This window comes from Passer domesticus, chromosome 23 (genome assembly GCF_036417665.1).
Source record: "Passer domesticus isolate bPasDom1 chromosome 23, bPasDom1.hap1, whole genome shotgun sequence".
NCBI lineage: Eukaryota > Metazoa > Chordata > Aves > Passeriformes > Passeridae > Passer > Passer domesticus.
In genome coordinates this window covers 7,677,741-7,700,827 of record NC_087496.1, presented here as the reverse complement: position 1 = coordinate 7,700,827, position 23,087 = coordinate 7,677,741, and the positions used below count along the sequence as shown (strand labels likewise).

General features: G+C 57.0%; 2 protein-coding genes across 5 annotated transcripts in view; one reads left to right on the top strand and one right to left on the bottom strand.

The window, feature by feature from the left end:
- Window positions 1-1,062: 1,062 nt before the first annotated feature.
- Window positions 1,063-7,627, top strand: LOC135285599 (5-hydroxytryptamine receptor 3A-like). 2 transcript variants are annotated; one of them, XM_064398024.1, is made up of 9 exons: window positions 1,063-1,244; window positions 3,108-3,253; window positions 3,354-3,398; window positions 3,651-3,805; window positions 4,377-4,546; window positions 4,714-4,874; window positions 5,105-5,315; window positions 5,429-5,662; window positions 5,853-7,627. In XM_064398024.1, the coding sequence occupies exons 1-9, from the start codon at window positions 1,178-1,180 to the stop codon at window positions 6,149-6,151; spliced, it is 1,488 nt and encodes a 495-aa protein (XP_064254094.1). In that variant the 5' UTR covers window positions 1,063-1,177; the 3' UTR covers window positions 6,152-7,627. The 2 variants fall into 2 exon arrangements, with proteins under 2 accessions (XP_064254094.1, XP_064254095.1); XM_064398025.1 differs by having other exon boundaries at window positions 1,066-1,244; window positions 3,696-3,805.
- Window positions 7,628-8,603: 976 nt separating this feature from the next.
- Window positions 8,604-23,087, bottom strand: part of ZBTB16 (zinc finger and BTB domain containing 16) — a 54,353-nt gene continuing 39,869 nt past the window's right edge. For all 3 annotated transcript variants that reach the window (XM_064398023.1, XM_064398021.1, XM_064398022.1), the window contains exons 5-7: window positions 14,120-14,290; window positions 11,812-11,979; window positions 8,604-11,545 (exon numbers count right to left, since the gene is read on the bottom strand). In XM_064398023.1, coding sequence (XP_064254093.1) covers window positions 11,316-11,545; window positions 11,812-11,979; window positions 14,120-14,290 — 569 coding nt within the window. In that variant the 3' untranslated portion in view covers window positions 8,604-11,315. The remainder of the gene's footprint in view (window positions 11,546-11,811; window positions 11,980-14,119; window positions 14,291-23,087) is intronic.

The window sequence follows — 23,087 nt, the reverse complement described above, 5'->3', positions numbered from 1 at the left end:
CTGTGAGCTGCTGGCGCTCCCTGGGAGGTGACTTGCCAGCCACTAACGGAGCCGAGAAATCAAATTAGCCCCAGCTCTGCTCTCGCTCTCTCCCTGACACCGCTGTTGGCAGCCAACGGGGAGTTCATCAGGGCCCCGCACTAATTCTTATCTCGTTTAAGTGACTCCATGTCGGCATCTGATGCAATTTGCTCTACGCCACCGCCGCAGGCTTTGGTCCCTGGCCGCCGCTTCCCCAGGATTTCCAGCAGCTGGCAGCTTTGTGGGGGCATAGGCACCTGCAGCACACAGTGCAGACATACAGGAATACAGAAGATTACAGAGGCTTAGGGCCGAGGGGAAGCTCCCCTGCCAGGCAGAGGGACACTGCCCAGCCCAAGGCTGTGACGCTGTGACATGGAGGGATGGATGTGCAGCCTGAGCAGGGCACCCTCTAAGGTGGGGGCCTTTTGACTCTCAGTAATACCTGACCAGGCTTTGCCTCTAGTCTTGTTTGCCCCAAGGCGTTAAATATTTTGGGAAACTGAAAACAGTAGGAATAACTTTGTTTGCTGAAATTTACAACAAGTGCAAATTTCTGCGGTGAAAACAGACTCCAGTGTAGGTGCAGGTTGGAGGGGTTGGGGGAAAGCTGCTGCCCCAGGCAGGGGTGCCAAGGGCTGGCTGCACATCTGCCCCAACCTGCGACTGTCAAAGCCACTGTCACACCCACCTGCCGCAGGGTGTGAAGGGGAGCCCAGTACATCCACAGCTCCCCTCTCCCCTGCCTGTGGAAACCCACCCTGTGTCAGTGGCATACCCTGGGCAGACTCCCCTCCTTTACATCTCAGGAGTTTCCCCCTCTTTCCAGCTGCTGAGCATCTCCTGGCTCAGCCCTGGCACCTGCAGCGCCCTGTCCCCCCATCGTGCCCCCCGCTGCAATGGGCACGATGCTCGCACCCCAAAACCCGCTCTGCCAGCAGCAGGCACCTGGGCAGGGGACGGGGCAGCTCTTCGGGAGCTGGGCGGGGGTGGGCCCCACTCGCATCCTCCCAGCCTGAAACTTGATGCAGCGGGAGAGGCTGATCGCGAGATTAATTGGGCGTTCTCAAAAACCCGACGGCGGGGGGAAAGCCAGGGAGTGCCGCCTGCCTCCCCGCTCCGCTCGGTGCTCCGCCGAGCTGCAGCCAGCGCGCCCATGGTGCCCACGGCTCTCGGGGCGCTGCTGGCCCTGCTGCCGCTGGCCTCGACGCTGCCGAGCCCAGGTAAGGTGGGGGACCCGTGGGCAGGGCTGGGGAGCTGAGGCGGAGCGGGACCTTGCCAGAACCTGAGCCGTGCTGAGTGCCTGGCAAAGGCTGCTCTGTAGGGAAAGCTTCGTGCTGATGGGAAGTGACTTACCTGGGAGAGGCTGGAGCATGGGAGAGCTCCGGTGCAGAGCCTGGAGGTGCATCCTGCCCAGGTAACACTGGCAGCAAGGTGATGTAGCCCTAGAACGCAGCTCTGCTCTCTGGGGTCTTGAGATGCTCTGGAGCTGTGCTGAAAACCAACCCTGCGGACAGAGAAAGAGATGGGGGTCTCCTGCCTGCACTCCACTGCCTGAGAGATGCTGCCTGAGCCCCCTGCCTGATGAAGGGCTTGCTCCAATATAATAACCTTGAGCTGGGTTTTGGGCATGATGCTGTGCCTATAGTTTGTAACTGCAGCTCTGCGCAGTGCAAAATTGACAGCCAACATATTTTGTTGTTATTCCGTTATTATTTTCTCATCTAATGTTCCTGGGAAATAGCACAAAAATCCTTGAGCTGTTTTGCACCAGCCCAGCTGAACGTGTTCAGCTCAAATTGACTCAAATCTCTGGATGGGTCATGTAGCTCCTGTCACCCAACTCCCAAGCCCCCTCCCACTGTTAGCACACCTCAGGTGGCAGAAAAGGATTGGGAGCAGTGATATGCTCACCTGGCAATGCTGGCCAGGAGGCAGGAAGGGCTGTGCAGACAGATCCCCATGTGCTAGGGCTGTGCTAGGGCTGTGCTGAGCTGCACCAGGTGAGCTGCTGGCACAACCGTGGCACAGATTTGGGCTGGGCAGACCAGCATGGTGTCTGGAGCAGAGGCAAAGAGCATCTGAGCTGAACCCAGCCCAGTCCTCCCTCTGCAAAGCCATTTCCCTGCTGCCAGAGCATCCTGATGCAGATATGGGTGGCGTGGATGTGAGGAGAAGTGGTGTGAGGAGGAGAGCAAGCGCGAGCCAGCTGCCACCAGCTGCAGCAGGAAAGGTCACTTGGCCCGAGCTGTGGTGATGGCAGCAGCTGTATTTCCTCCCCTCACCCTAACTGCTGCCTCTCCCCCCATCTCAGTGCCTCTGTTGGTTCCTGCCTGCCTGGGTGAGCCTCATGCACCCGGCTGGCTCCCCAGTACTATGAGCAATGTCAGAGGGGCTGTGGATATTGCTTTTTCTTTTTTTTTTTAAGCTTAAAATACAGATTAAAATTTCCTTCCAGTAGCTTTTCCCAAGTTCCCATAGACCTATCCAAGTAGTCTCTTCCATTATGCTGGAATTGGGCTCTGGGGCTGGGTGTGCCACAGAGCACAGCCACAAGTGTAGCACTGCTGCCCTGGCCCAGCCGTGGCATTCCAGGGGCCTGGCAGTGAGGACATGGTGCTGAAAGCAATTTGCCCTTGCTTGATGCTGCTGGCACCAGTGAAGGAACTGTTTTCACGGGAAGCAAACACCAAGATACCTAATAAATGAATTTAGCATCCTGCTTCATCTCTAACCTTCACTGTCTCCACCCGCTGAGCAAAGAAATGCCCCTGGAGGGAGGGAATGGTATTAAACTTTCCCAGGGGCAGTGTGTCCCCCTTGGTTCCCCTCTGCTGCTGTCCTGGCCCTTGTCCAGAGAGGTGAGGGCTGGGGAAGGTCTCGACCTGCACGGCACAGGATACCAGTGACACACTAGGTGATGACTCCGGTGCCCAGCCTTGTTTCCCATCAGGGTGCTCCTATTTAAGTTGGATGGGAAACCCCACCTGGTAAGCGAGGGCGGGCAGCTGGCAGCACCCCGCAGCCCGTGGCACAGCCCAGGGTGGTCGCAGGGGGAGCAGCCTCCCTTTCTCTCTGCTGAGCAGGTACCCCGGAGCCCCCCGAGCCCGCCCTGCGCCGCCTGTGCCGGCACCTCCTGGAGCACTACCACAAGGGCACCCGGCCCGTGCGGGACTGGCGGACCACCACCAACGTGGCCATCGACCTCATGGTCTATGCCATCCTCAGCGTGGTGAGTGCCCTGCTCCCGTCCCAGGGGAAGGGGGCCTGGCATGCTCTGCCCATCTTCCCGAGTGCCAGCGCCCACGTTCTGACCGTTCTCAAATTCACAGGATGAGAAGGACCAGGTGCTGACCACCTACATCTGGTACAGGCAGGTGAGTAGCCACAAAACCTCGCCCCTTCCCTGCTGGCCCCCCTCGGGGTCAAGCCCCCCATGTTTTCCTGTGAGAGGAGTGTGCAGTCCTGCAGGAGAGCAGTGGGGGGAAACATCCGGGGGGCTGGCGAGGCCTCTGCAGCACATGAGCCCCAAAGCTCCCTGGTTTGCACTGCTGGCTGCTGTGCAAGCTGGAGGCTGTCTTCCCTCCCACTCCCTGCCTGGTGCTAGCCTGGGGTCTGTGTGCTGGCAGGGTGGAAGGACCTCACCCACCAAGTCCCCTCTCCATTGTCCCCAGCACTGGACAGATGAGTTCCTCAAGTGGGACCCAGCTGACTTCGACAACCTGACGCAGATCTCCCTCCCTGTGGAGAGCATCTGGGTGCCCGACATCCTCATCAATGAGTTGTGAGTGCAGCCAAAGCCTCGCGGGACACGGGCTGGGGCTGGGACTCCTCACCCACCACGGGCACGTACCCTCCCGTGCTTTGTATTCCTGGCACAGAGCTGGCAGCCTCCCCACATCGGGGAGCTGCAGATGGGGATTGGCTCTGCAGCTGGGCCATTTCCAATGCTGGCTAACCATAACCATCAGTAATTACCCTCACTGTGCTGGGGGTGAGATCCAGATAGCAGGAGAAAGGCTTTGTGAAGACAGCACAATGCCAGGGCAGCTGCAGAGCTATCCCATGGAGCTATCTGGTGTCCTTCCCACTCTGTGGGGATTTAAGGTGCTCCCAGGGCCTCCTGAGGGCTCTGGGACTTCTTGGGCTGGGAGAAGGCAGCAGTCTGGGCAGTGCAGTCTGGGCAGTGCAGAGGTGATGCGAGGCTGAAATGCCCGCAAGAGTAATACCAAAAAAGCAGAACAGGAAGCAAATCCCTGGCTCTTGGGCAGTTCCCCCCTGAAATTCCACTTGGCAGAAGGAAGCCCTGCCCAGAGTGCTCTCCAGCCCACACCTCTGTCCCTCATGTCCCTCAGTGTGGATGTTGGAAAGTCCCCACACGTCCCCTACGTTTACGTCAGCCATCACGGGGAGGTGCAGAACCTCAAACCCATCCAGGTGATGACTTCCTGCAGCCTGGACATCTACAACTTCCCCTTCGACATCCAGAACTGCTCGCTGACCTTCACCAGCTGGCTGCACCACGGTGAGTGCCGGCGCTCGGTGCAGAAGGCAGCCCGTCCCTCTAGATGGCCCCAGCGGATCGGGGAAGCGTGCGGGGAGGGCAGGCACGCTGCCCGCCCTGGAGGTGCCGCCAGCTGCCGGCGCTTTGGGCGGGGTACCTCCATTCCAACCTCCCCTCTGCCCCCCCAGTTCGCGATATCAACCTCTCGCTGTGGCGTCAGCCGGAGCTCCTCAAGTTCGACCGGAGTGTCTTCATGAACCAGGGCGAGTGGGAGCTCCTCTACGTCCTCAGCCACTTCCAGGAGTTCAGCGTCAAGAGCAGTGACAGCTACGCTGAGATGAAGTTCTATGTAAGAGGCTCGGCCCCGTGTTTCTCGGGGATGTGGCACCAAGGACTTGCCCCATCCCTGTCGCTGCTCCGTGCTGCAGCTCCTGCCTGCAGGTGGGAGGCTCCTGCTAGTGAGCCCTTCCTCTGGCTCACCTTAGTGCCCCCCACCATCCTCACCTGCCCTGGCAAAGGGCCACACCAGCTGAAGGCCTCATTTCACCCCTCACAGCCTTTTCTGTCTCTGTCCTGCAGGTTGTCATTCGCAGACGCCCGCTCTTCTACACCGTCAGCCTGCTGCTCCCCAGCATCTTCCTGATGGTTATGGACATCGTGGGCTTCTACCTGCCTCCCCACAGCGGCGAGAGGGTCTCTTTCAAGATCACTCTCCTGCTGGGCTACTCGGTTTTCCTCATTATTGTGTCTGACACGCTGCCAGCCACGGCCGTCGGCACGCCGTTGATAGGTACGGTGGTTCTCCCACCCAGCAGGGGCCACAGGGCCCTGAGGGCCGGGCAGGGAGGGTTTGCTCTGTGCAGGAGCCTTTGCAGGTCACTCACCTCACTGAGGCCTCTGCAGGCATCTACTTTGTGGTGTGCATGGCGCTGCTCGTCATCAGCCTGACGGAGACCATCCTGATTGTGCACCTGGTGCACAAGCAAGACCTGCAGCCCCACGTCCCTGCGTGGGTGAAACACCTGCTGCTGGAGAGAGCCACCATCCTGCTCTGCATCCGGGACAGGAAGAAGTTCAGCCAAAGCAGGATGCAAAGCTCGGACACCTCCAGGCAGGTGGAGAACAACGACAGCACAGGTAAGGGTGGCACAGAGAGGGTCTGGGGGAACTGGAGGAGTCTGGGTGCTCTGTAGCCATCTACACCTACACAGCCATCCTTTGCATGGTGAACTGGGTGCCTGGGTGAACTGAGTGCCTAGTTCACCCTCGCAAATCCCAGCTCCCTGTCTAAATAGGTTTTTCACATTTGCTTCTCTTGATCCCTCAGCCAAGCCGACCCCCTACGCCTGTGAGGAGCCCCGGGAGTGCGGGGCAGTGGGGGGCACGAGGTCTGCACTGGCCTTTGCTGGCCGGACGGAGGGCTCAGCAGCCCTGCAGGAGGTGCTGCGTGAGGCCACGGCTATCCGCCAGCTCCTGGAGAAGCGGGAGGAATTCCGCGACGCCGCCCGCGAGTGGCTGCAAGTGGGCTACGTGTTGGATGTGCTGCTGTTCCGGGTGTACTTGGCAGCCGTCCTGGCTTACAGCATCACGCTGGGCACCCTCTGGTCGGTGTGGAGGGATGCCTGAGCAGGGCCCGTTGTTCAGGGAGAGGGGGGACCTCACTCTGGTGGGTTCTCCCTGGCTCTGGGACCCCGGCGGGCGCATCCCTCAGGTCCCTCAGCTCCGCAGCGGGAAGGCGGAGCTGAGCAGGAGCCCCCAGGACGCCACGACCCTTGCCCAAATCTCACTCCACGCTTCCCCTGCCAAGCCCGGGAGCGCCTCCGGCCCGGCCCGGCCCCGGCCGCGGCTTCAGCACCGCGGACAGCGGCCCCGCCGCCGGCCCGGCCGCCTCCCGACCCGGGGCCCCCGGCATCGGGGGGGTTCCCCGGCATCGGGGGCTCCCCACCGCCCCGGGGGTCCCGCTGGTCTCGGCTCCCCTACCCCTGGCCCCGGCTGCTGCCTTTGTATCCTAGCCCGGGCCCCCGGGCATGCCTGCCCAGCAGATCCCCACCACGCTTGTGCTCAGCAGTTTTAGCCAGGTGGGAGAGACCCCGTGTCAAAGCGGGATGGCAACGGGAAGGACTCCGAGAGATGCGCGGGGGCAGGACTGCCATCACAGCCCAGTAGGTCCCAGCTCCCAGTGCCATCTGCCTCTGCAAGGACAGAGGCACAAGGTGAAGAGGAAAGTGCTGCAGATGCCATAAGGGCCATCCCATGTTCTAGGAGCATCTCTGCATGGGCAGGTGATGGGGAACAGGTGGGTTGGCACCACCTGGCTCTCATACATCTGCCCTCAAACACACCAGCCCCAGAGCAAGACTCCCACTCACCATCTCAGAGCCATCACCTGCAGGAAAACTTACCTCTGAGTGACGGGGGCTGAGGACGGGTGGAGCGGGCTGCTGCCAGCGCCGGCCCGCACTAATGCGCTGATGGTCTGTAAGTGGCTGCCTATTGATGAGGTGTCCAGTTAAAGAGTTCGTGAGACACTAAATCAGCCCATTGATCCTGCCGAGATCGATGGTGCTACAGACCTGATCAGTGCAGCGGGCAATTAACACCCTCTGGAATGAGCTGCCTTCGTGTAACATCAAACGCTCCAACAGACAAATCCAATGGGGCCATTGACCCGGGTGTGTGATGCCACCCAGCCCATGTGTTTGACTAGGGTACTGGGCAGCAAGACTCCTGAGCCAGCCTTGCCATCCCTCTCCTGCCCACCGTGACCCTGATGTCCCCCAAGGCTGCACTGCAAGATGCTCATCTGTGTGCTGTATCCCATTGAATGTTTTGGTCCTTGTCCCCCTTGTGCTAGGAAGCCATCATGCACCCAACCTAACCCCCTCAAGAAGCTCAGCAGCCCTTTTCCCTGGAAGGACAGGCTGCCTATCCTCGAGGAAAGATTGATTCTCCCCTTGCCCTCTTGCTACTTTGGGAAGTGCTGCATGTGGGGAAAAGTTCCAGGCATCTGAGAGAAGCCTGGATTTTCCTCTTTAAAAAAAAAAAAATCAATAAATCTGAATCTAATCTCCTAATAAAGGTTTAATGAGGACATAATGTTGATGGAACAGAACATTGTTGCAGCATAATCGCTCCCAGCTGCTGTGCGAGCGCGCACACAAAGGCCCGGCCCTGCCGCGATTTCCCCGTTATTGCAGCGCGCCTTTGTGCCAGGCTGAGTGCTGGCCGCGGCCTTTTCCCTTCTCGTGGGGCACTGCAGCCCCCAGGTTGCTCACAGCAGGGCCACCTCTGCCTGCCCGAACCTGGACCAAAGCTCCCCACAGCTCCCAAACCTCGCTGGGAGGCCGTGCTGGGGGCTGGGGGAGGCAGGAGCGCCATGAGGACCTTGGGAGGGACACGCTGGGTGTCAGACCTGCTGGCTGCTGGGCAGGGCACGAGCCCGGCCTCGACACTGGCACCTGCCATCTGTCCCTGCGAAGAACCGAATGATGCTCTGCCCTTGGCGACTCCAGCTGTGCTGCAAGAGATGCCTGATGGCATCAGGAGGCCGAGCATGGGGCACAGGCAGGGCCGGGTGTGCTGGCAGCCCCGGCTGGCCCGGCTGCAGCGCGGTGCTGTGCGCTTTGCCACAGCACAAAGGAGAGCAGGCGCTGCCGTTAATGTAGTCAGTAAATAAATAAAGGAGGGCTTAAGCTTAGTGTACAGCAATCAGTCGGGAACTACAGGATAATTAACGCAGCGGGGGGCCGGACGGCTCTGCAGGCAGGTTTAAATGAACGAGTTCACTTTCATTGAGGCAAACTTGCTCTGCTCCCTGGTGAGCCACATGGGCAGGCAGCGGCGCAGGCAGCGTGCTGGGGATGCTCCACGGGGACACTGACATTCCAGGGAGACCCCCTCGCCCACTGGGGTCAGTTTAGGGATAGGACCTCCTCAATTCCCCCCTCAAAGCAGGCACCCCCAAACTCACCACTGTGGGTACCCCCATGGCTCACCCCAAGCTGGTGGGATGCATCCTTCCTCCACCTATTCCTCCTCCTCCTCCTCTTGATGGGCACAGGAATGGGAGACAGCAGGCTGAGACAACGGAATTAACTTTATTGGTTGTTCTTTTGTTTTCTAACTGCAGATTCAAGGTATACAACTGAACATTGCTATTTTCCTTATGAGACTTATAAATAAAAATACAAAAAATGTTCACTACAAAAAAATCTACCGTTAGTAGGATGTAAAAAATATTCTCTTTGCTATAGAAGGCACGAACTTCACTTAGTGACACATGGAGAGAAAAAAACCTGCAGCAGTATATTCTTCTTTTTTTTTTTTTGTCTTTTTTTTTTTCCTCTGTCAGAAACACTGAAGTCTTACAAAGAAATGCATCTGAATCTACACAGGACGAAGGCAGATGCGGAGAGCTGCAACTAGGAGACACCACAACTGGTTTATTTATTTTTTTTTTCTTTTTCTTTATTTTTCAGGAAACTTTTAGCTAACGGCATCTGTGGCTAGAGGACAGAAAGAGGACTCGCAAGCAGAACCGCAGGGGAGCGAACGGCGAGACAGGAAAAGTCGTACAAAAAATAGGAGCCGATAGATACTCTGAGAAAACCAAAGGGGAGCTTGGGCACCTTCTGCGCCCGGGCTCAGAGAGGTGCTGAGGTAGACGGAACGAGGACAGCGACGGACCCGAACCACGAGCGGCAACACAGAGCAACGGGACGGGCAGGCGGGCGCTCACGACACTGACAACAAGCCAGGGGAGAGGGAGCCCGGGACCGCGGGGCCCCGTGCGGTGCTTGGTCCTCACTGCTATCATACACATATATATACTTACATATATATATATGGAGGGGTGGCGGGGGCTGCGCCACAGCCAACAGCGCGGGGACGCGCGCCCGGGATACAGCAGCATCACTCCAATGCTGACCCCAACGCTGTTGCAGCGGGGGCTGTGTCTCTGAGGGATGGTGGGATGGAAGGGGAGGTTAAAGCAAAAAAAAAAAAAAGCCACATGAGCTCGGCCACGTGCTCCCTGGCACCATGGCACCCGTGTCTGGCAGCGCCAGGACACCACGGGCACCTGCCGTGCACACGCCAGAAATTGCAGCAACTTTCTGTGTGAAAGAACTGTTCTCTCTCTTATTTTTTTTTTTTTTAATATTTTTCTGTTTTTTTTTCTTAGGCACAACAATGAAACGAGCCGTTCTCCACAGTCACATCCCGGATTGTACAGCAGCGGTGTCCCCCCTGCGCGGAGCAGCGACCGTCCCACGCGCAGAGGCACACGCACGTGCAAAGCCGGACTGGGGCGCCAGGCAGGGCGCTGCTCCCGCAGCCGTGCCCCTGCCTGGCACCAGGAGAGGCGGGAAGGGCACCCCAAACCCAGAGGGGCCATCAGTGTCCCTCCAAACTGTATCCAGACACTGTCCCACCCCGCCCCGCCCCAGCTCCTTTTCCCCCCTTTTCACCCAAACGCAGCAAAACGACAAAAAAAGAACCGTGGGATGGAGCCACCAAGCCCGCGGCTGCGCAGGAGAAACACAACAAAAACGAACACAAGAGGTAGCTTCAGAACCAACACCCCCAGCCCCGTGGGGCCAGGCAAAAAATACCAGTTTTGGTAAGGATAATGCACAACAGGAGGCTGGCAGGGACACCAGTGCCCCACCACCTCTCCACCACCAATGCTGGGCACGTGGCTGGTGCACCCCAGCCATGCCACCCCCTGTCCCTCCCAAATCAATAAAAGCTCATGAGGTCACAAAAAAATGAGGTAATTTCAAGTAAAATGTGCTAAACGCGGAAATATTCCAAAAGAAAGTTCAAAAAAACCCAAACAAAAAGCAAAAAAAGCGGCGAGCAAAGCCGCCTGCCACGGGGCACCCCTTACTTGTGGGCTCCTGCGGCTGAGGGCTGGGCAAAAAACCCCACACTTGGCACCTTCCAGGTGCCCCAAATCAGCAGAAGAAAAGAGGATCCCAGCATTCGGAGTGACGCCACACGCTAACAGCTCCAGCACTGCCACTGACTGCACATCACCAAACCAACTGCATCTCCCCATGGGGGGCTTCACCCTTGCCCCGGGAAGGCAGGGAAGGAGGGAGAAATGCATAGAGAGGTCTTTGGTCATGGGGAGAGCAGCAGCCTCCTGTGGCCCTGAGCCCACCTGGACACCAGGCAACACCTCAAGGCAGCCTGGCTCACAGCTGGCTCCCTGTCCCAAACACCCTCCTCTGGCCAGGATCCCCCCAGGACACTCTTGCCAAAGCACTTGCGGCTCACAGGGCACTGTGCTCTCCTGCCTGCAATGCCACAGCTTGGGAGCATGAGAACCTGCCAGAATGGGGCCCAAGCCCCACATGGGAGCTCAGGTCCTCTGCAGGGCATCCACAGCAGGGTCTCTGCAGTGACAGGACAGCAGGAATTAAAGCCTTCCCAGAGCACTAGCTGTACACACACTTTCAGCCTCTTTCCTGCATGGTCTTCCCAGCAGCACCAGTGGCCAATGCCAAGGGTGACGGAGGGCCTGGCTGGGGGTTGCAAAGGGTGAAATCTGCCCTGCAGCAAGGGTGAAAGGGCAGCAGGCGCACGAGCAGCTGGGACAGCAGTGTGGATGGGGCTGGAGAAGGGGCCCGTGCGTCCCTCGGTCCGGCATGAGCTGCAGGATCCTTCCGGCGAGAAGAAACGAATGAGAACTGAAAACAAACAAGGCCATGGATGCTGCGGGTTTGGTGGGATTTTTTTGCCCAGTCATCTGCCACTTGGCCCTGCTGCCCCTCTGCCTCCTCCCTTAGACGTAGCAGAGGTAGAGATAGGTCTTCTCTATCCGCCAGTCAGTGGGGATCTCCTCTGGTTTGTGGCCCTTCATGTGCTTCTGCATGGCGGAGAGGCTGGGGCAGTACTCCAGGCAGATGGTGCACTGGTAAGGGGAAGCGCCATTGTGGGTCCGAAGGTGTTTGATCATGGCCGAGTAGTCCCGGGAGCGCTGGTGGCACAGCTTGCACTCGAAGGGCTTCTCACCTGTGGGATACAGGGTGTCAGTGGGGGCTGGGGGCCTCCAGGTGCTCATCAACTGCCCAGCATCCACGCTGCCACAGCAGGCACAGCCGATAACCACGTATGAACAGCAGAACCGATGTGGTTATTGATCCCCCATTTACAATTGTTAATTAATGCTGGAACACCCGGAGGTTCCTTATCCCTGGCTGCCACCCTGGTCCACAAGCCTTTCCACCAGGGGAGCGGTCTGTCACTGCCAGCCTCCCCACAGACACCCCAGCACGTACCTGTGTGGACTCGGTAGTGGGTCTCCAGCTGGTGCTTGAGGCTGAACTTCTTGCCACAGCCGTTGCACTCGTAGGGCTTCTCCCCGGTGTGGATGCGCTTGTGGCCCTTCAGCGTGCTCTCGTCCCGGAAGCAGCTGCCGCAGAACTCGCACTCGTAGGGGTGGTCGCCTGCAAGCACACGGGGGGGTGAGGGCTGCTGTGACTGCTGTGCCACACCAAAACCAGCTCCCCAGCCTTTTCACCCCGGGCAGCCATCCTGGGGACAGAGCGTCCCAGTCTCCCCAGTGCAGCGTGCTGGTCCCTTCATGCTCAGACCTTCGTGTACAGAGGGATGCTTGGATCCACGGCACAGTAGAGACTGGAGCGTGCTGCAACCCTCCCGCCACCAATTTCCAGGTTTTTCACCCAGCAGCACCAGCACAGACCCAACCCTGGGCATCTCCCACACTCTGGACCAGGCGGCTGATAAATGAACTCTGGTTTGGCACCAAAGGCAGAATGATTTGAAGGAAAGGTGAGGGCTCCAGCTACTTATTTATTACAGCCGCGAAGGCAAGGACAATAAAGATAGATTGATCGTCCGAGACTTTGTTCATGAATATTTAAATATTACTGATTTGTCTTGTCACTGTAATTACAATTTCTCTGTGCCGCATATCCTACAAGCACAGTTTATGGTAAAGAATGGCGAACTGTATTTCACTTGTCCTGCTGCAGATGTGCGGAGCTGCCAAGCGTGTAATGTTCCCCGCATTTCATACATTTTCTTCAGCTGTGAAGGCTTAAGTCATCCACAATGACCTACGTTTTTTCATTATCCCCGTGTCAAACTGCACTCGTGCCTGGGCATAAATTGTCCTTCTCGTTATATACTCACATGCCTGTGCTTTCGCTTCCTCTTTAAAATGATATTTTACTCTCTCCCCATTTGCCGCAGCCCAGTTCTGCGGCCCCTCGCCCCTCCCGCAGCTGCTGCCTGGGCACCTGGGGGAGGAGGATGCTGGGGATGCAGCTCGGAGCCCCCTCCAAAGGCAATGCAGGCGGTGCCTGTGGGCTGCTGTTGACTTTCCCCTGCCTGTGGGCTGTTGTTGACTTTCCCCTCCCCATGCCCAGTTCCAAACTGCCACTTTGGCTTTTGATCCTACAGTCAAAGACAGCAATTTTTCAGCCAGAGGCAGCCAGCATTTCTACCCGCCCACTTTTCAGGGGAGCCGGAGCCCATGGAGCACCCTGGCCCTGGGACAAGAGGGAGCATCCTGCAGCTGTGCAGGATGGCCCCACATGGCACGATTAAATGCTCCTAAAGCGCCGATGATCCCAGTGTTTTTTCACGGCCGGGAGCTGCTAAAGCAGCAGAGGTTGGGGTGGGACACGCGCAGCCCGACCCGCAGCCCAGGTCACCGGATTACCGGCTATAAATAGCTGCAGCACTCAGCATTAACATGCTTATCATCGACACAGGATTCCCATTTCCCACATCGGGACCCCTAGCCCACGTGTGGCTCTGGCAGCTGCCAGCCACAGGCTGGACAGAGCGACCCTCTGTGACACCACCCTCACAACTCCCAGCAGCCACCTTTACGTGCCTTTTGGAGATTGTGTGCATGCCCCCTGCCTGACAAGAGAAAGAAGGGGCACCCCTCCTCAGGACACATTTTGTTCCCTGTCAGCAACAGCAGCAGTCTCAAGGAGGGTGCACGAGCCTCGCATTTGTGTGGGCAAAGGATGGGCGAGGAATGCTTCGCCCAGGCAGCTGTGAAGATCCATGGCTGTGATCCTGCACGCTCCTGCTCATCCCCCAGGAATCAGGGGTGCTTTGTGAGTGGCCCCTGATGACGGTGTGATGATGTGGCCAGGACCACGGAGCTGCCCAGGGATGCCCTCGGAGGAGCTGAGGACACGGCGCGGGCGCTTTGAGGACACGGCGTAAGGCGGCCAAGCCGCGCCATGCCGCTCGGCAATCCTGCGCCGAGCCCTGCCCCAGTGGGGCCACGGCAGCACCAGCTACACGTAGCGCAGGTCGCCCTAATCCCATTAGGGCCGAGCCCCAGCTGATTATGTGCATCTACCGCCGTAAGCTGATGAGGCGGATATGATCGCACACCCCCTAAGAAGGTCACGTGCCACCTCAGACCAGATCAACTTATTACACACAGCTCTTTTTTTTTCCCCCCCCCGTTTTGTTTTTCAAATCCAAGCCACTTCAGCCACCTCCAGGATTTTTTAATACAGATCACCTTTCCTCCCCCCCTTTCTTTCTCCCGCCTGGGGAAGGGCGTGTCCCAGCCCCGGGTCCCCCTGGCCGTACCTGTGTGGGAGCGCAGGTGCCTCTTGAGCGCGGTGTGGCTGGGGAAGGTGCGGTTGCACTCGCTGCAGATGTAGCTGCGCACCCCGGCGTGCACCTCCATGTGCTGCTGCAGGGCGCTCTGCGTCTGGAACCGCTTGCCGCACAGCAGGCAGAAAACGGCCATGTCTGTACCTGTGTCAGAGGGAGAGACCCCGTCAGGCACTGCCCCGCACCCCGGCCCCACCACCCCACTCCCACAGGGCAGCAGGGGTGCTCGGGCAGCAGAAGGGACCCCAAGAGCTGCAGGGCTTTGGGTGTCATTGGCCACCCTGACCCTGCTGACACCGGCCCTCTGAGGGGAGCAGCTGAAGAGAAGTTGCTCTTATTGCACTGCAGGAAGCTGGGAGCCCTGGCGATGCCGAGGGATGCCCAAACACAAGGCAGCTGTTGGGTGATCACTGCATCCCCACGCACCTCTGAGAGCTGCTGAGCTCAGACCTTGTGATGCCCAGGGGAAAGGGGACCCCAAGAAGAACCCCATGAAGCTGCCCTGGGGAGCAGGAGGCAGGATGTGAGAGGGGGACGTGCCCACCCCTTGTGCAGTGTGTGGCCCCGAGCCCAGGGCAGATCCAGGCTCCATACCATCACTCTTGGTGCAAACCTGGCTGCAGCAACACAACAGGGACAAAACCCCAACCCAGGTGCTCGTACCCTGTCCATAAACATCTCAGACCTCTAGCCATTAAACAGTTTGTTTTCGCTTATGCATAGCTGATTGTTCAGAACTGTGAGTCACTGCAAATTGTATTACACAGGGAGATTAAGCAAATAAATGCTCGCTTTTTGGAGACATTAAAATGTGAGGACTATGGAAATAAAATTAGCTAGAAAATTGTATTAGCAATTCATTAGCAGCACAAGATGTTCAAGGTAACCAACAAATCCATGCAGCCTTCAGGAACAGCAGGGGCAGAGGGCTTCTTGCCACGCTGCCAACTCCAGGGAGACCACCAGGACCACAGCACCACGGGGCAGGGACATGAGGGGCAGCAGCACTGTCAGTGGCACGCAGGCAGGGGACAGGGAAGATGCTCCTGGGCAGACCCACACCTCCAGCTTGGGAGCCATGGGCAACAGGCATCCTGGTGAGCATCCTGGAGAGCATCCTGGAGAGCATCCTGGTTCACACCGTCACCTGCTCTGGCACTGTGCCATCACCCACCCAGGTGTGGTGGCACGCCCTGCTCAGCTCTGTCCTGCTGGGGACGCAGAGGCTCCCTGGGGGGATGCTCAGTCTCAGCCTTGCACGGGGCTACCCAAAAATGCTCTGAAATCTGAAAGAAGCCCCCGTGAAATGGGAATAAAAGCAGCAAGAGAGGTGGCCCCGCATGGGAGCTGCCTTTCTCCCTCTGCTGCAGGGATTTATCCTGGGGGGTTGTGGGCTCATGTGCCCCCCACGCAGCTGCGGACAAAACGCTCCCAAGACAAAAAAAAAAAAATTAAAAAAAAAAGGGGAAAAAAAAAAAGAAAAAAAAAAAAAAAGCAGGCAGCCCCGAACGGGCAGTGCGAAGCAAATCCCAAGAGGTATGTGGCCCCGCGGCCCCGGCGGTGACAGCAGGACGGGTCAAAGGTCCCCGGGGCTGAGCCCCCAGCGCCGCGGCCAGCTGCGGAGCGGAGGCCCCGGCCCGCGGGACGCCGGCCCCGATAAATCTGCCGCCAGCAGCCCCCGCTGGGGCCGGGGACAATGGGCTCCCGTGGGGGCGGAGGGCAGCACAATGCCGCCGGGCCGGCGCGCGGGGCCGTAACAAATCCTCCCTGGCACCGTAGGGCCCTCATTTGTGAAACTAATTGGCCCCCGCTTGAAGGAAAAAAAAAAAAAAAAAAAAAAAAAGGGAAAAAAATGGGCTGACTCCAGCAGCCGCAGTGATGGGGACGTGCGTGCATGGGGGACGGGGCTGTGTGCTGGAGCTGGGCATCCCCATCTCAGGTGCTGCTTCCCGCGACCGGCAAAACGCCGCTCTTCATTTCTCCGTCTCCTTCTTCAAGTAATGTATCAGTAAATAAACAGGCTGGGAGGTCAGTGGGTACTGGCACGGCCTGTGAAGGCACACGTTTCCAGTTGTGCTCTGAGAGCAGAGAGCATCTGCGTGACACAAAGGCTGGCACACCGGGCCAGAGGTGGAGGATGTGTCCCTGCATCCCAGCACCGAGCCCAGCGGAGCACGGAGCTTGTCCCCAGCCCTGGGGCTCTGCAGGTGACATTCTCCAGCAGCCAAGGGGCACAGCAGGCACCAGGCCGGGTCTGCAGGGTGCCGTCCCACTGCCTTCAGGTTGTTTGGGTTTTTTTAGGCTACGTGCCAACTATGTCACGACTTTGGAGAAAGGGAAGTGGGAAAAACTGGCAAAACTCTTGAGAGGGTGCCACACTGGGTGCCACAGGACTCAGCCCTGTGTCCTGCCGTGAGCGCATCCCTGGGCTCCAGCCACAGAAGCCCCGAGCCAGCCCTCAGCCTTTGGAAGAAAAATCACCCCTGATAAAGAAATGCTGCCGCCCCAAATCAGTGAGAGACGGATTTATTCATTTCCCTGACATTTTAATGGTTTCTCCCCTTTTTGCAGGAAGATGATTACAAATTAAGCAGCATTTAAACGCTTTTTACTGTCAACAATTAAAAGGGGTGAAGGCGGGCGAGCAATTCATTCCCCGGGAAACGCGCTGGCTCTCGGCGGGCGCCGACGGCCCTTCCCTCTACTGTACACAGCACAATGGCCCCGAGCACGCCATTAATTTTGCAGGACGTTCAAAAGCAAATTAAAATATAAAAAGCCCCTGGGCACAAAGATAGATACCGAGGGAGGGGGCGGCGTAGGTCAAGCTCGCAGAATTGAAGTCTTAGCAACTGGGAAGGTTTAAGCACAGCCCCGCACGCTGCGTTCAGCTGCCACCTTTGCCCACCATCCCCACTTTCTGTGTCCCTGCCAGACCCAGCGCTGTGCCAGCAGCTGAAAGCCACTAGTGGGGCAGCTGTTAGCAGTGCCACAGGGTTCTGAGGTGGAAGCTGGAGTGATTTGGGTGTTAGATGCTCTTTGGGTAAGCGTGTTGGCCACAGCTTGCAGGGTCTTTTTAAATACAACGTGGTCCCAAAACCGATTTTTTAGTGGGGGGACGCTTGATGGAGGGAGGGAAAACCCTGTGGCTGCAAGCCTGGAGGTGCACATCCCTGCTCTCCAGCAGCTCGGTCCCAAAGCAGCGCGATGGCCAGGGACGTGATGACGAGCAAGACGCGACGTGTGACAGCCCCGTCCGAGCCACAGCGAGGGATGCTGCAGCGCCGCCCCACCCGCTGCCTCTGCCAGAGCAGCCACTGCACTGGAAACCCGCGTGGCCACGGGGGAGGGAGGCAGGTGGGGTGGGTCTCCCTCGGCGCTGGGCCCCGGCGGAGTTTATGGATGCGGGAGGTGCACTGCAGGAGAAAGGCGACACGTCCCCTTTAAAAGGAAATATAATTTACAGTGTGCAGCCAGGCGGGCCATAGTTTCAATCTCGTTTACTATAGAGAAAACTCTGCTAGCTGTTCTCTATCCCACAAATCCGATTTAATCAGACAAGCCAGCCAGCGTGGCTTGAAGTAAAAACGGATAATTAGTAAACAGAGAGCTACTTCAGTGCTTCATTGGCATTCGAGCCGGGCTAGTGTGTCGCATTTAAAATGCAGTCTGATGAAGTTTACAAAATCAAACCATTTGTTACTCCTATTGAAGAGGCTTCAGGCCACTTGCAATTAAATTGGAATTAGTGCTTAGAATGAGATACAGCAAATTCATACTAAAAAGGGATCTGACTTTCAGACATTTGACTTCAAGTTTTTCCCCCCATGCTAGAGCACGCGTGCGTGTGCTGGCCTGCCGGCCCCCCAGAGCCCCTGGCAGCCCTGCCAAGCCCAGACCTGCTGTGTGGCTGGGGAATGGGGTGACTCGGGGGTGCTGGCAGCAGGGGAGGGGGGACAAAGGGAGCGGTGCCACCATGCTGGTGAAGCCATCCCCACGGAGCCCCAGCGTGGTGGCACCAACATCGAGATGTGCAAACCAAACTGCCCCGCCCTGAGTCCTCTTCAGAACGCTGCCATCTTTCCCTGCCTGCCCTCAGACCCATGTTGTCAGACTGGAAAAATGAGCAGATCCATCCACTATTGAAGTAACAGGAACAGGGAGTGAAAGGCTGTGGAGGGGCGCACTGGGAAGGCTCCAGCATTATCACGGGTGTGAGCATGCTCACGTCAAAGGATGCTGACAGAGCCTGTTGCTGCCTCATGCACCCTAAACCCCCCAAATCTTCATCTCAAGTCCTGATAATTCAGGGTCTTCCACAAGGCTCCCTCCTTCACTCTTCATGTTTAACACCATCTCACATGGTTCATGCGCCAGAGGTGACCTGACACTGCTGCTGTCCTTACAGCAAAGGTGAGCGGCTCCAAAACATCCTGGCCATGCAAAGCAGCAGCCCAAAGGCTGTTGGCACTCCTGAGATGAGATTTCAGGGACATTTGATGATTTTTGTCAGCATGTCAAAGGCTCTTTACCAGCTCCTCCCAGCCAACACTGCTGGCTGCTGCTGCAGGGGAAGCTGCAGGAACAGCAGCACTGGGGAGGAAGGCGCCAGTGGCAAAGGTGGCCAGGGAGTGGCAGAGAACCCTCCCTGTCAGCCCTGCCTACAGGAAGGTTGGGAGAGGCAGCAGTGGGGCACATTGCCTGCAGCATCCCTGTCACAGCTCCAGCACCCAAGCTCAGGCAGAGCTGGCCTGAAGGACAGCCTGAAGGTGCCCAGCCCAGCTTGCCACAAGGGGCCCTGGGAGCACTGCACATCCTGCTGCCATCGAGTTGGAAAGCGGGCACCAGCACCGAGGCTGCAGGACCCACAGGACTGCCCCAGGATGGTGGTGGATGCATGCAGGCTAAGAAAATCAACCCAGTTTCAGAGTCTGTTTTCAGCATTATTATGAAACCCAAAGTGGTGTTTTTGGTGGCACCACCAAAGTGCACCCACAGGCAGGTGCAAAGGAGCCCTCCCTGAGGGGACACAAACCCTGCAGAGGCCAGTCTGGATGTAGGGATGCTGTGCAGAGCCGTGTCGTGTGGTGCCACCCACTCCAGTGCTATTGAGAGGTGATGGCATTCATTACTGTGCTGAGCCAAACAGCCCCTACAACCTTCATGGTTCAGTGGAGAAAGGGGGGAAAACCCCCATAAGATAAACACAGGAAATGTGTACATTTTGTGCCAGAGTCACCAAATCATCACAGTTTCAAAGGCTGCCTCTGGACTCCACAGCTTGGCTTCTGTGCTAATTAACATCTTTATGGAAGGCAACTTGTCCCAAGGGGCCATTTGTTTGATTATTATTATTTACTTAGAGATAGCACAGCTTTCTTCCCAACTTTAACCGACTATGGAAAATTAATTTTTAAAAAGCAGCCGACGCCGCCTGCTCTCCTGCCCCTGCTGGTTTTTCTCCTGGGATGGATGTGGACACTCTGGCTGCAACAGGAGGGCAGGGCAAGCTTCTGGCACTGCCTGCTGCCTCCATGCCAGCTCACCCTTTTACAAACGCTGAGAAAAGCTCTGGCATTTCAGAGCAGTTGTACAACATCGACTTTGCAAGCAGAGGGGATTAACAAACCCCCCAAAATAAATGCCTCATTTTTTGCTCCTGCAGTGATGCTTCCCACCCAGCCACGCTCCTGCTCTCCCCACTGCCCAGGGCAGGATGCACATGGAGGATGTTTGGGATGCTGGGGCCCGCAGCAGCCTGGGCAATGCGTGCCCTGAGCTGCAGCTCTGGCATGGGCAGCTCATGCCTGCTGGGGGTGATTTATTCCAGGGGCCATCTGGACCTGGGGGACAACGTGGTCCCGTATCCTCGTGAACTGGCTCGTTAGTCACACCCTCATAGCTTGACCCCTCTGTCTTCCTTTGAGCATGGTGGGACAAGAGCATCCCCTTCTTGCCCCCTTTTTGGTGGCACCTTGTGCCCTCCCCACCACCCTCCATCTCCATCACTGTCACCATTGCCATCATCACCACCTTCCCTCACCGTGCTTCCTGGGATTGCTCACAAAGTGATTACGAGGGCACGTGCGGGGAGGGAAGGAGCCAGGCGACGATTAGCGGCGGTGGCTTTATGGCAACAGGCACACAACTCATTCGTTTCATGTTTTGCAGAATACAAAAGCGCCGAAACATCTTAATTTTAAATTCTTATCATTGAATTTACTGCTTTTCTCTCGCAATGATTTGTGTTGCTTTTTAATTTTTACAGTCTCTACAGAAGCCAGATGCTACTGCCTAGGGCCAAAATAATAAAAACCCGCTGCAGTCGCGAGTTACAGAACAAAAAGGAAACGCGCGGCTGACAGAAGTTAATATCTCAATTTAACAGTGCTGCTCCGCTAATGATCCTTTGATATGTGTTTATTTAGAAAGGTCTGATCTTGACCTTGAAAGCAAACTAAACCGCAAAGTCTTTATGAGAGGAGAGAAAGACTTTATTTATAGACTGGCTTTGCGTCAATCACGGCGGCAGCTGGACCCGCGCTGGTGGAGCTCCGCGGCTGCCTGTGGGCCCAAACGGGGCCTTCAGCAGGAAATGTGCTTTTGGGAGGGTGTGGGATCAGCTGCCCTGGGGACTGCAACGTGTCCCCATCTCCAGCGCAGCATGGAGGGGCAATCCAAGGGGTATGGGCAGCTCCAGGCCTGTGGGGGATGCTCTTGGGGGACAGCATTGGTCCAGACACGCCCCTGTCCCCAAAACAAGCCACCCTGGAGTGTTGTATGCCTAACCCCTTCTTCCAGCACTGGAAAGTGCTGCCTCTGCTCCCCAGTCTACTCCCTGAATGTGGTCCCCAGGCTTTGGAAGGAAGGGAGTCCAGCATCACTGACCCAGCCCACACTGACAGAGCCTGAGCAGTGCTTCCTCCTCTTCCCGAAGAAACCGAGTGCTATGCAAACCTGGCAGAGGGAGTTTTTAAGGCCCAACCCTTTTTATTGCATTTCCACCTCCTGGGTGGGGGGAGGTGGGAGGTTCCTGAGCTTTTAATGCTTCTAGCCTGGGATTGCACTGTGGACACTTCACACCCATGGTGCGCTGTGCTCTCCAGCCCAATTTCCATTTTTTCAGGCCAAACAGTTGTTTGAAGCTGTTTGCAGTCCCTAAAGTCTTCTGGCTGAAGCTGGAGGCACATCCTCCTGGCAAAGTGGTAACCCCAAAGCCTTTTTATTGTACTGAATATCCATCAAAATGTATAAATACATATTAAACCCATTCAGGCAGACTCATAATCATCCTTGGCAAAAACCATCACTCAGTTGTTCCAGGTACTGATGGAAAACTGCCCCCTTTCCTGGCAAAACATCACCTGGCCAAATGTAGCAATCTGGTCTCGGAACATCTATGTGCAACAGCTCCCTTTTGTGCTGCTTTCCCCTAAGCTCACACCATTCTGGAGAATGCCAGATTCAGCCTTGCTATTCCCAAGGAAGCTGTGCATTGGGACACCTCTGCCCTTCCTGAGAACCAGTTTCTCTGGGGCAACCACTGGCAAATCATGGTGGCATTCTGGCCACTGCATCAGATGGGAAGCTGTCACACATACTTGTCATCACTGCACCAGCTTCCCAGATTTCCTCTTCCCAGTTGGAAACTGGACTGAAATCAGCTGAAAAAACAATCTGACTTTTTGCTGAAAACCCAGAGTATCTCCCCCACTGCTTCTGAACTGATGTGCTAGAAGCTGCTCCATCTCCCAAAAAGAGCTTTGGTGAGCAGACTGAGGGGTCTTTCCATGGGAGACCACCATCACCACCACTGCCATCATCCCACCTGGCAGAGAGCACCACCTGCCCGTTGCCAGTCCGTCCCACTCGTGCATCTCTCCTGTTCAAGGCGGCACCGTTCTGGCATCCTCCAGCCCCACGGAGCTGTCACGGAGCCCTGCTCCACACCCCAACCAACAAAATGACCTTTTTGGGGCTGAGTCGGCTGCACCAGTGCAGCGACCGGCTGCCGTGAGGCACAAAGCCGGGACTCGCAGCATCTGCTTATTATTCCTGCACCCCCATCATTAAAAAAAAGAGAAAAGATGAAAAGGCCCCATCGGCAAAGCCGGGGAGACGTGGAGCGGCACCGAACGCAGCCTGGCCCCCAGTTGTTGGGGGTTTTTGTACAGCGGGGAGACGCGAATCCTGGGGGACAAAAGTAACTGCTAAGGTAAGTTAAACCTTGTCGAGATGAACTTTCCTGCTACTTTTAATTAAAAGTTCTTTGGAATTAAAAAGGACACTATTCAGGAAAGGCTGAAAAAAAAAATTCATTGACACCAGCCCGCCCCCCTCCCCTTTTTCCCAAGGAAAAGAAAAAGCTGTTTTTGTGTGTCTGCTCACCCAGCCCGCACTGTACAAAAGGAAGCGGATTTGCAGCAAGACACATGAGATGACCCCCTGACCCCGAGCCGCTGAAAAGTCCTCAATGGCATAAATACCAGATAATCAATCACATACCAGGAGGGCCGGTCCCCCTGCCCTCGCCCCCGCCGCCGGGTTTATGAGAGATGCACTGTAAACGGACACCGGCTCCTGACGGGAGGCCCCTCTCGGCATTCCTCTGCTGGACCAGGAGACCCCGGCCGCCTCTCAGACCGTGTTTCATCCCTCTTTTATAAAGCCCAGCATGGAAATGCCGAGCATCCTCAAGCTTGCCATAGCTGATCCCTTGTGCTCCAGAGCAAACGGGGACAGAGACATCCCTCTGTGCTCTGGAGAGATGGCCAAGCATCCTCCGTGCCACCACAGCCAGTGTGGCCAGCGCTGAGCTGGGCATGCAGAAACCAGGGAGAAACCAGCTCCATTTACAGAAGGCTTTGCTGTTTGGGAGGCTGGCTTTGTGCAGCCTTCATGGGCTCTAGCAGTGAGTACCGTGTCATGCTGTGCTCCCCTA